Here is a 13,088-nt window from a genome sequence, read left to right on the forward strand (position 1 = left end):
GAGGTAAATTGGTCTAAGCTTCACTTGTTGCTTGAGTTTCAGCCATATCATGAGCTTAAAGGAGTCTACAAACTGTAGAAAGAGGAGAATCGATAGGAGATCTTGCCACGGAACATGGCTCTGATACCATGAAAAACTAAACTTTGTTGGAAGTTCTAATGATAGGAATGAACTTCCATGATTTCATTAATTAGTGGGATGTAAATATATACATAAAACTCCTACAATTTAGGATTAGATTACAACAACATATTTTCATATTAGTATTAGGTTAATTTTAGGATTTCCTTATTTGATTTTAAGGAACATCCTTATCCTTTTATCTTGAATTCTTTTTTATCTCTTTACATCTTTATCTCCACCATCTTCTCTTCTTTATCTTCTCGTGTAAAGCTTGAATTGTTTCTCTTTTATCTCTCCAACAGAGGAAAATTAAACAAGAAACCAATTTTGGAGCAAGTTTAATAATCAACCAAAGTGGTCATGCAAAATAGGAGACTAACTTGGGTAAGTTTAAATTCTAGTTTTTATTTGGTTTTTTCCTTGTTTGAAGTTGAGTCTAACTTCAATGATGCCTCCAGGTCATGATTATGTGTTTGTTTGTGGTTAATTTGCATGAAATTGGGAGAAATTTAGAACTTTGACAAGTTGTTGTATTTGGCTTTGGGTTTTTATGAATTAATTCAAAATGTAAGGGTTTGATTGTAATAAATCCAAAGCTTGGGTGTTGGAACTGAAATAAAGAAAGACTTTTGGTTCTTTGTACAGACTTGATGTAATTTTGTTAAAAAAATGGGTTTAAATGGTTTATCTGGAAACCCTGGGGCTTTTGGTGTAATTGCATGTGAAAGTTGTGAATTCTTGACAAATTCAGGTATGATAAGTCAAAGGGTGAATTGTTAAAAGATTGAGAATCTTGTAATATTTTGAATCATTTAAGGTTTTTGAATAAAATTATGAGAGATGGAGGTATGAGAGCTAATTAGATATATTATGGGTTTTGATGTTGATACTACATGATTTTGGGACCTAGGATATTTTGATGAAGATCTAGATTTATGTAGGTGAGATAAACAATGAAGCCTAAGATCTAGTTCCTTAGTATTTATGCCTTTGTCATATTTTATTTCACAAGACCGCCAAGATAACAAAGGAACATGAGTTTACAAGAGATTGAGGAGATAGGTAAGGATTACCCAAGGTGGACACTAAATGGTGCGGTGCATTGCATGTGCATTAAATTGTTTTTGACATGCATCAATTATGTTGTTTGCAAAAAGATTCAGTTTGAAATGGGTCCATGGGCATATGAGACGACAATCTAGTTTTCTTGGCCTATATGCTTACCTTAGTTATAGGAACTCTAAGAATGTGCTTCTCTAAAAGTCCTCAACTAAACGAAGGTAACTAGCCTCAATTCAATGTAGTTTAGAATGTCTGTTTGAGGAAAGGTGGAAAGTCTAACAGCTAATTTCAGGTAAGGCATCGACCAAGTTACCTTGGTCTTGCAATTATGAGAGAAAATGTATTTTTCTTGTCACCAGTGTGTTCATATCGCACATCCTCTACACCTTTGCACCTTTGGTATGTCTTACTAAGCCAAGTGTATTCATATCTAGTTTTTGCCCATTTTTCGTAAAAATATGATGCAGGAACCTCAAAAGGCAATGAAGTGGTCTCTAACTAACCTGGTAGGTTAAATCATAAGCATTATCAAGTTTCAATGAATGGGGTGATAGTTTTTATTTGTGCAAGAAATTCTAGGTTATGCAATTACTTTTTGGGTGTGCAATGCTAAAACCACAAGCTACATACAGATGCAAACTAAGTTTGATGTAAATGATTTGGTTAATAAGCAGGTCTAAATATTATGATGTGCATGCTTAGGGTGAAATCTTAAAATCATTTAAAGGTGTAAAGCATGGGAAATTCACTTTCGCCTCAAAGGTGCATGAGAAGGGAGTACTCGCTAGGAGGATTCTTATGTTTCCACTAAAGTTTTTCCTTGGCCTGATGGGTAAGAAAACCACATCATGGAGTCATACCTGCTTACCCCTATTTTACAACTTCAAATCTGATGTTCTCCCCAAGTAGATGAACTAATGTTCCCTATGATACCCTAGGATGGGGTGGGGTGTTACACTAAAAATATAAATTTTATTAATTTTGGTTAAGGTTCATGAAAGTGGGATTAATGGATGAAGTGAATAAGAGTAATTAAATAGAGATTAAAATATTCTATAACAAATAATGGGATCCTCTAGCATTGTGTAGAAGGTTCTATATACAAATAAGATTTCCAATTCATAGCAGAAGCAAGTACTGAGAAGTCTACAAAGAAATTGCCACCACAATCATAACATATGGCAGGTAAAGAGCAACCCACCTAGCAGCAACTTTACTTGCTTTGGAAACAATAAATAAGGTTCACCTCATTATTTTAGCACAAACAAAAATAGTAAGAGAAGCTTTCGAAGCCATAGAGAGGTTATCACTGTAGGAAGGGAAAAAGAATGGAATTTTTTTGACATCATGTTAACATGATCTTCATGTGCATTTTTATGTGTGCAGAATATGTTATCATCATTATATGGATATGCTAGTGTGTTGCATGTGTGATTGGTGGTAGACTCCCTTTGTGTCATAAGAAACGATGATAATGTGTATTATGGTGAAATATGGAAATAATAGAATAATGATGCTTAATGTGAGGGAGCTTGACTTTGCTAACCATGGTGCTAGGGGTTAGCTTATAGCCTTTTCTATTTCATGGAACAGTGCTGTTTAAGGAAGAGTATAAGACCTAATCAACTACAAGATATTATTAAGACAAAATCAGAAAAGAAACAACCTAATGATCAAAACTAGTTTGCAGTCCTGTTGTTTTGTCTTTGATCCAGCTCTTCCACTCCCCTTATTTTTGTATCTCTTCAAGTGATCTTTCACTATATTTGATTATTTAAGACATTTAGCTTAAACAGAAATGGATTTCATGATGTTGAGATGTATACACGAGGCTTTTACAGCCTTCTTAAACAAAACCACTCTTTTGATACTTCACCCCAATTCACATGCCTGTTGGTGCAACTTCACTCAAAGAGAGAAATGGAGCCTCTTACTTTCCTGTATCAAATCTATGTCCCAATACTACTAGAATTAGCTAGCCTCTCAAGATGTGGAGGTGATGCTTCATTCATAGATTAATTTCTCTTTCCTTTTAATTCCTATAATGTTCTCACTGCTAGCAGTTCTCATGTCACTTCAGTTCTTGATAACTGAGCGATGCTATATATGTCTTGCTATTTTCAGGATCCGCACATGGAAGCCATGATGTTAAGGGATTCACTTTTGAGAACTCCTCAATATTACTGAATAACGACATAAATAACAATATATCAGTGCTCAGTGTAATGGTTGGATTGCCGGTAATTAACCTCCTTGCATACAGATTATTGTTTACTGGTTTTATAAAGTACTAATCTTTTTTGGCCAATCCCATATTTTTACCCCTTATATTTTCATATTTTTTTCATGTGGTCACTCGAAATTGTTTCAACTATACCAATGGAGTTGCATTTTCGAGTCAATTTAACTCTTGTACTTTGATTTTTTTTTTTTTGTGTGACAACTCGAACTTTTCATTATTTTAATTATATTCATATACTTGTATTTTTTAGTCAATTTAACCCCTATATATTGATGTGTAAAAAAAAAATTAAAGTGACATGAGTCAATTTAACCTTCTTTTTTTTTTCACGTTAAAGTACAAAGTTAAATTGACTCAAGAATGCAGGTATAGAAATGTAATCAAAACAATAAAAAGTTTGAATTTCCATACAAAAAAAAGAGTTAAAGTATAGACGTTAAATTGACTAAAAAATATAAGTACAAAAGTGTAATTGAAACAATAAAAGTCTGAGTGACCATACGAGAAAAACATGCAAGTATTGGGACAAAAATATGGATTTGACTATCTTTTTTTAATATATATTATGTATTAAAACCTTTTGTTTTAAAATTATATGAATCAGGACTCAGGAGCTTATCTGGAGAGTAGATTTGCTGGATTGACAAATGTGGAGATTCGATGCTCTGATGGGTTTTCTTACAATCTTACCAACCATGACAGTGGATATCAAGTAATCAAGAATTGTTGTCTATTAAACCATATATATATATATATATGTATTTACTACATATATCATATAGGAGAAGTCACAACTACCCACAAATTAATTATGTATTGTTACAGGTTGGGATGTTGGGAGAGAAGCTGCAGATATACAATGAACAAAACCTGAGTAATGTGGATTGGATTAAAGCCACAATCTCTACCAATCAGCCACTCACTTGGTATAAGGTACAAAAGTGGTCATGCTTTCACTCCCTATTTATAGTAATAATAGTCTCATTATTAAGGAAATGTGTGGAGTTAATCAATTAAAAACCAATAGAAACAACATCAATTTAATTAATTTAGTGGAAATTGATGAGTTTTGAAATATGTTCTTTCAAATATCAAAGGTTATATTTCTATGATGGCTTGAAAAGCTCATAGAAAACTAAAATATAGCCAAGGTTGATTTTAATTTTTGGTCTCATGAAATCGCCAAATGAACTATACTTCAAAGGTTACACTTAGACCACGGAACTTCCAAAAAGCTATTAATCACCTCCCCACTCTCATATCACATCCCACGTGCATGCCATCCCATGTGGGCCCTCTCGGCTAAGCCGTGTGCTTGCCCCAAGTTCTCCTCTTTTAAATTAGACTGCATATGGAAACCCCATGCACTATGCAGTGTATTACAATCTCTAATGAGGAATAATCCCTCTCGGAAGCTGCATGTTAAATTCAGAATAATAAGCAATACCTGGAGGCATCCTCCGACAGCCCGGAATTCTTTTCAGGCCAGCCACCTAAAGGCTAAGAACCTGCTCTAGCAACTCGCCGTAAGGCTCACCTTCTCCCAAAGGACTTTCTAGGCCACTTAGTCTTTCGGGGTGGTTCCTCTTAAGTCCATCCGAATTAGACTAAAGACCACTGTCCTCATGCTCACCGCGTGCATGTTCATCCCCGATATTTGGTAAAGAGCACTATAAATAGCCCCTCTCTCGTCGAGAAAGATACATCTTTTATATTCATTAATGGCATACTTCATTTATTTCACACCTGACAGAACCTCCACAAGTTCCCCTGGATAACTATTTTCCTTCACATACTGATTTAAGCATTGGAGGGCATATGCGGGGTGAGGAATCCCCGCGTGCCTTCTAACTTGTTCTTATGAGCACAGTTATGCCCCGAATACACGAGAAAATATCCCCAAACAAACTGATTCCCTACTGAATATGCACCCAACGTACATTTCCACAAGCAGACACCTGCTAGCTGTTCCCCTCACTCTGCCATTCCAATGTTCCTGCATCACAAATCTCAATTGTTGTATTTTTTGCAACAATAGTTACTGAGTTTGTGAGTTTATTATACCATGATTCTCTCTCGGTCAGGACGTTAGGTGATAAAAGAATTGTATTACGCGATAATTGTCAACTGTAGTAGGCTCATTTGAAGTTGGACTTCATTGCCTCATATTGTTCTAGGTCGTTGCTAAGCACTACCCAAAACCATCAGAACGTCTTGAAAAAATGGAGAGATTCTTGAGACGAGTCGAAGTGTTCGACCGGCATCAAAGGGGTTTGACGTTATCTGATCGCTATTAAGCAGTGAACCTAGAAAGTCACACATTATAAAGCATGGCGTCTGATATCAGAACTATGCACCTGTTGTATTCTTAACATCATTAATGGTTAATGATGGGTCTAAATGTTGTCATTAACAGTTAGCGACGAGGTTCGTTAAATGTTAATAGACTGGTTGTAGCTATATTTGGGACCATGTAGGATGTAGGTCGAAACTGTCGACTGCTTCTATAAACGATTGACCGGTACTCCCTATGTTGGGAGAAACGGTCAACAATTTAAGGAGACGATTGACCATTTTTTCAAAGAGTTTGAAAATAATCAACAACTCGACTGAAACAGTCGACCGTTTTTGTCGCCTTTGCTTGGTTTAATGGCTAACACATCTCATCATTATGGCTGATTTTGGGGAGACACGTAGAGGCAGCTGGTAGACCCAATTTAAGGCAAAAATTAGGAGTTTGAGGATGAAGAATTGTGATTACATATCTTAGGCTTCTTCCTCTTGGCCGTGCTATTCTTCTTCTTTGCTTACGCTCCTTGTTTGTTGTGTTATTGCTAGTAGCTTAATCGTTGAGCTGGAAGATTTTATATAGCCTAGGAGAGTCTGATGGGTACGAGTGATGCAGCGTCTTATGGCTAGCATGGGACGAGGATCGCGAGTTGATTCCAGAAGGCTTGCCAAGTGTGGACGAACTAGGCCTTCCATAGCTTGAAGAGGATACGGTCTCAGTGTAGAAACAATTTCTACACCCACCTAACATCAAGCTTTTAGGTTCACTTTCATTGTATTGCATATGATGTAATACTGCGTTGCTTAAATACCCAAATTGCATATGATTTGTGTAGAAATCCGTTGTGCTACTTTGATATAAAATTTTTAAAATTTTACACATTACCAGATGACTAATCCAACACTATTTAGTCATTGGCTACAATCAAGTAAGGGTGGTCAAATCTAGTCAAGGTAGTAAGAGGAGCGACAACCCAACAATGATGCAAGGAGACAAGAAAAGTTTGGGTAGTAGCAAGAGACTTCTTTAATGGCACCAATGGGGTCCACGATAAAGACTCCTAGTTTTATTATCGAGTGATAGTGACAAAATGTAATATTTGAGATTTTTTTTAAGAAGTTATAGATACTAAATTAATGAAATTAAAAATAAGTCAATGTGGCACAACAATAATTTGGAGAATTATTGGGTCTCGAAGAGAATCCAAAAGACTTAAAACATGAATTTACCAAGAACGTGTGCCTAAGTGTAATTTGTGAAGTTAGGCTAATTTCATTAAGTTAGGGAGATAACTTTGAGTGCACAATTCAACCAAACTGGATTAAATTGGGTTGAGCCCACTATTAGGGTTCATAGACAGGATTAAAATGAAACCATAGGACCTAATTTTGGGGGAAATCATCGAGTGGATTAAAAGTTATTTAACCTTGAAGTTGGTGAAACACATAATGGGTTGATAAGGTAGCTTATTTTGAATGCAAATAAAATATGAATGGGTTCGAATAAAATGAATCAAAAAATGGTCCCTGAAGAAGGCATGACAAAGAACATGATGATACTTTCAGATTGCATTATTGGTTATTAGGATTAAAAGTAATTGAGATGAGAAGAATTGGAAAAAATTGTTCATATCACAATGAACAATTCAACCAAGCCAATTTGGACTCATATTTTGATCAATCAGCCTAGTTGAATCATTTGATGGGTCGTACAGATGGAATGTAAGGGAGTAACTCGGCATTTTTTATACAAATTTCAGCCATTGGATTGTGTTAGCAAAGAATAAGGAGATGGATGGGGGAGCTAAGTGCAATTCTTAAAACTTTTAAACATTCCAAGTGTCACTCCTATTCCTAAAATTCTAGGTAACAATACATAGACCCTATATGTTCTTTCATAATGCATATACCTTCGAATTTGTTCAAATTACACCAATGCCCTAATATTTGTCATATATATGACTGTCAATTTTGCATAAATTACACTATATCCTTCAAAGTTTATGCATTTTGAAGTAAAGTTTATGATTATTTCATTAAAACTTGCTTTTAATATAATTCATACATATATGACCATATCATCGTCTTATGAATTAGTGGATAAACAAGGGGGTACATTGTTATCAATAGGTTATTGGTTTTTCACTTTGAACCAAATGAGACAGATTTAATTGATAAATAATAAACGTTGATTATAATCTTATTTGTCAAAATGGGTATAAGAAGTTATGCATACATGTACTCTATCATATGCATGAAAACTATTTTGGGAGTGTCACTAAGTGGCTCATCACTTTATTTTGATATATTCATATCTTCCAACTAATCCAAGCATTTCAAAGAAGAAAGGGAAGATGACGGATTAGAGGACAATTTTTTTTTTTTACATTTCCTTATTTACAATAGTTTCCACTATAATGTTAGTTTTCTTATTTGTCTGAACTCTATACAAGAGATGTAATGACTTGATTTTATTTGATGCTTTGATTTTTTATTTACATCTCAATTAGGTTTGATCTAGACTACATTCTGTCCAAAACTTTGATTAGTCTCCTTAACTATTGTTAAGGATTCATGGAAATTTGTTTGTGAATTTAATTCTTTTTAAAAAAATCTTGAATTTGTAAAAAAATAAGGCGGCAGAAGAGTGAGGTGTTGCAGTTGATATCAAAGAAAACTTATTAGAGGTTTACATAGTTGGAAAAAAAGAGAAACCATAGAGGTTTGTGTCGTATAAGATACAAGCAAACTCAATATCCTTAGAAGATTATGAGGGATTTTACGTTTGCTAACAAAACCCATTAGCCAAGGAGCCTAAGAAAAAGAAGTTTGTTGAATGTTGAGTAGTGATTGAGTTGAGTTAGACTGGAAGAATAAGAAGAATTAGGAGGAAGGTTTGAACAAACAATAGGAAACACCCAAGCCTACTAAACCAAAGTTGTGGGAAGGCTTCAATGGAGAACTCAAGAGGTTTATTAAGCATGTAAGGATGACGTTGATTCCTAGAAACTAATCATGTTAACTAAGATTATGTGGAAACTATGAATGGTAACAACACATGGTAAACATGAAAGTCCCTTGTGTTTGAAGTTTTAACAACTCTAAGAGGTTGTTAGGATTCAAGGTTTTAAAATTGTCACATGTGATTGAAATGCATGTTTAACTTTGATTTTTATGGTTATAACTTGGAGATAGTTTGAAAAAACAAACCCTTGATCTCTTAAGCAATAATGATGAACTAAAAGAATGTAGTCAATAGTAAAATGATTGATAAACTCTGTAATGGAAGAATTAAGGGATCTTGTGACTCGAGGTGTCTATAAGTAAAGTTAAGGTTAAAGGAATAACTAAAAGAGGAACTACGTAAGTGATAGTGGTGTAACCATTGTAGCTAACAAAGACAAAATGAGGGACCTAGTGTAGGATAATGTGATAATTGTGACCAGAATTCAAATTTGATTGTGATTGGAATACATCTACAATTGAAGATTTATCTTCTTCGAGACTCATCAAAACTTATCTTCTTCGTGGCTTATGTTCTGATTATAATATGGATTTGTTTAAATCTTTTTTTGTATACATCTATAGATGAGTGATACACCTATAAATAGGTACTCAATACCTTCGAATTATTGCAGCTATATCATTATTGTATCAGCAATATCATTACAATGATATTTTGTTCTTTCTACCCGTGATTTTTCTTAAGTTGGGTTTTCTACGTTAAAATTTTGTGTTTATTTGTGTGGTTGATGGTTTGACTGTAATTTGTTTTCGATCTTTATTTCTTACAGATAATACTAGGGGTATGATGCTCACAGTAGCAGGTCTAATACTGAGGACCAAATAGCAAATGACTAATGGGATGGTTCATGATAAGGTTAGGAAACCAATAACTAGAGCAACGAAATTTAATGTTGGAGATAGTTAGATATCGAAGACTTGGAGCATCTTGGGAGGATTATGTTTGGGCTAAGATTTAGATTCCCAAGGATACCAAACTGACAAAGTAGGATCATTAACTTATGTCAACATCTAGAAGCCTAAGAAATGACCTAGTATTGATACATTATTTTGTGAAGTTATAAGCATATATCTATTATGGCATACTCATCTTACTTAAACTTATAATTTCATGTGTTAATTAGTTTTTAACGATCTAACATTATGTGTTATATTTTACAAAACAATTTTGTTATTTATGAGCTTTGGCATCTTGTTTGAAAGGGCTTTTGTTTTGGTGAGGGTGCATGCTTGTGTAGTTTTTGGTGGTTCCATTTCATGCTTGCATAGCCATTTTGGAATGTTTTAGGTCTAGATGATGGCCCTTCTTGCAACCTACAAGTTGTATGTTTTGGCTTAATAAAATTGTTTATTTATCAAAAGAGAAAAAAATATTGTGTGATACAATAAAGGTAAGTCTTATAATTATATTATAAAGTTCCCTTTTTAAGTTTATAAGGAATTCTAGAGTCACATAAAATAAAACATGGGAAGTACTTCTCCATTTTAACCATTCTATCTGAACTTTTTGAGTGCATTTTCACTCTACTCATCATGCCTTGATTTTGTGAGAAACATCCTCAATAATATCCTATTCCTTTTGAGCAATTGGTCTGATATATTTAAACTAATAATATTTTTCTTGAAAGAATTTGATGTTCAAATCTTACCACAATATCATCTCCCACCATTTGTTTAATTTTTGTTTGTTGGCTATCTCAGGCTATATTTGATGTAGTAGTAGGAGATGAGCTACCATTGGCTTTGAACCTAAGCAGCATGGGCAAAGGTGAAGCTTGGGTGAATGGGCAGAGCATTGGTCGTTATTGGGTCTCATTTCATACCTCCAAGGGAGCCCCTTCACAGACACTGTATGTTGTTTAATTGTTTCATTAATTTATATATTTAACTTTTGTTTGCCTGCATATTGTTTTATATCTTATACTCTGTTTATACATATTAGGTACCATGTTCCTAGATCTTTCTTGAAACCATCTGGAGGTGGAAACCTATTGGTTTTGTTTGAAGAAATTGGAGGGGACCCTCTTGGCATTTCCTTGAACACTATCTCTGTGGATCCTCCTATTGCTGGTCCTGTTTCTGTTCCTGTTCCTGTTCCTGTACAAGAAGAAATGGACCATCATCGCCAAAACCTGATGCTACTAATGGAACTTTGACTTTGAGAGCATATATAACAAACACACACACATGCACACTTACTCCTCTAATTCCAGCAAATTAAATAAACAATTATACTCTTCAAATGTGTCTGATTTAGAGCCCTATCAATTATGTATGCTACGCTGTCATACTATACATTAATGAATCTTTAAAATAATATTAGTTATATGCAACGGAAAGATATACTATTTACATACATTGTTACTTCAGGATCAGGCTTCTACTATGAGCTTCTGGGCATTTCAAATAACCAATTTTTGACGCCCATGGTGGGTAGTTATTAGCAGAACAACCACTAGCACTCATGGTGTAAACCTCACATAGGCTGGTTCTTGGATCGTATAAGGAGAAAGGGACTTGTATATTGAATTGTATACAAACCTGTGGTAGGATGTGCCTATTTATAGGTAACTAGTGATATAGATAAATGACTCTCACTTATCTTATTTAAGTGGGTAGATAAATCATATCTTTGATAGGAGGAGATAAATCATATCTATAATTTATCTTAGATAAGTGAGGAGATAAATCATATCTTCAATTGAAAAGGATGAATCACATCTCTCAATTATCTCAGATAAAAGAGATGATTAAGTGATTTATTTGTTATCTATTTATCTTGTACAAATACAAGATAATTACCATCAATAAATAATTAAGTCATGTGGGTGTAACCATATATCTCTAATATCTCCCACTTGCACGCATGGACATAAATGGTCTCAATCCATACACCAATAGATGTTCATCACACTGGTGAAATATACTATGCGACTGTAAAGCATATTCATAGATAAGAGCTTCACACTATCAATGTGAAGGCATCAACGAATAATGTCTCATGCACCCCAAACACATCCAATCACGTCCCTTGTGAGTGTGTAACTTGAAACTGTGCTCTAAGTCTTTAGCCATTAACATAATCAATACTGAACCCACAGTCATATCAAGACCATAGGGAATGATGTGAGACTGCCTATAATGGGTGTCGTTATTATAATGTGATGTCAAAATGTCTTCCCTTTGCCCTAATGTCATTGCATAACAAATCAACTACTTTTCTAGTCATGTCTTATATGATCGCATCAATCATGACCTTTTAGCAACATGTTAAAGTAGGAAGAATCAAATCATGGATTCATGACATAGTCAAAGGTCATAGAAAGGTATTGGTATGAGTAGAACTCATATAGTGAAGACATAATCCATCACTTACCTTACTATACATGGTTGAAAATAGTGTTGAGTAATTTGCTAAGTTTTGAATTGATGAGAAAATAGGATAATATTTGTTAATGATGATGATCAAAATAATGTACTAGAGAAAACATAAATCAACAACAACTATAAATCAATTGAGTAAATCAGGTTTTTTAATTGAGTACAAATCCATGTTACTTGAGTAATGTATCGATTAATCATATTAAGTTAGAAAATTTGTTCTTGTAATTTAGTTTAAAGTTTTATGTAATCAAGCAACTTTCTAAATTAAATCTTTTATTTAAGTAAAAATATTATATACTCGATTAATGATCACTTTAAAGAAGCCTTATAAATCAAATAAAGCATATCATTTTAATCGAGTGAAACTTATTTGTAATCGAGTAAGCTAAAACTATTTAAAAAAATAATCAATTACAAGCTATAGTATATTCAAGTAAAAGTTTAGTGATACTCAACTAAATATGCTTTTATACTCAAGTAGATAATACAAGTTTATCGCAAAGTAAAATTAATCGAGTACCTAAAAATTGTAATTAAGTAATTATCGAAGTGTACACAAGTAAACCTCTTTTGTAATCGAGTACATAACTTTCAGAAATATGTCGAACATCAGGTACCTTGATGTAATCAAGTACTTGAAATTGTAATCGAGTAAAAGCTTAGTTATATTGGAGTAAATAAAGCTTTTCAATCGATTGAAAACAATTTGTAATAGAGTAAGTCAAAAAAATAGTCAAGTACAAAACTTCTATACTCGATTAAGTATACAACTTAGTTGATTAAACGAAATTTTGTAATCAAGTAATGTTTGACAAATTTTAAAATTTATAACTGTTATAGAGCATTAAATGCAACCAGTCTATACTTTTCAGAACATTAAATGCTGATAGATATTTTTTAGAAAATTTTGTATATGAAATTTGATGTCCTAACTGTTTTGTGAGATGTTCTAGAGACAAAAAAA

General features: G+C 33.7%; 1 protein-coding gene across 2 annotated transcripts in view; it reads left to right on the forward strand.

Annotated features, from left to right (window-relative positions):
- Window positions 1-11,088, forward strand: part of LOC127805046 (beta-galactosidase 6) — a 33,368-nt gene extending 22,280 nt beyond the window's left edge. For both annotated transcript variants that reach the window (XM_052342220.1, XM_052342221.1), the window contains exons 13-17: window positions 3,310-3,425; window positions 4,032-4,139; window positions 4,253-4,360; window positions 10,442-10,590; window positions 10,683-11,088. In XM_052342220.1, coding sequence (XP_052198180.1) covers window positions 3,310-3,425; window positions 4,032-4,139; window positions 4,253-4,360; window positions 10,442-10,590; window positions 10,683-10,896 — 695 coding nt within the window. In that variant the 3' untranslated portion in view covers window positions 10,897-11,088. The remainder of the gene's footprint in view (window positions 1-3,309; window positions 3,426-4,031; window positions 4,140-4,252; window positions 4,361-10,441; window positions 10,591-10,682) is intronic.
- Window positions 11,089-13,088: the final 2,000 nt, after the last annotated feature.

The sequence above is a fragment of the Diospyros lotus genome, chromosome 6 (genome assembly GCF_014633365.1).
Source record: "Diospyros lotus cultivar Yz01 chromosome 6, ASM1463336v1, whole genome shotgun sequence".
Lineage (NCBI taxonomy): Eukaryota > Viridiplantae > Streptophyta > Magnoliopsida > Ericales > Ebenaceae > Diospyros > Diospyros lotus.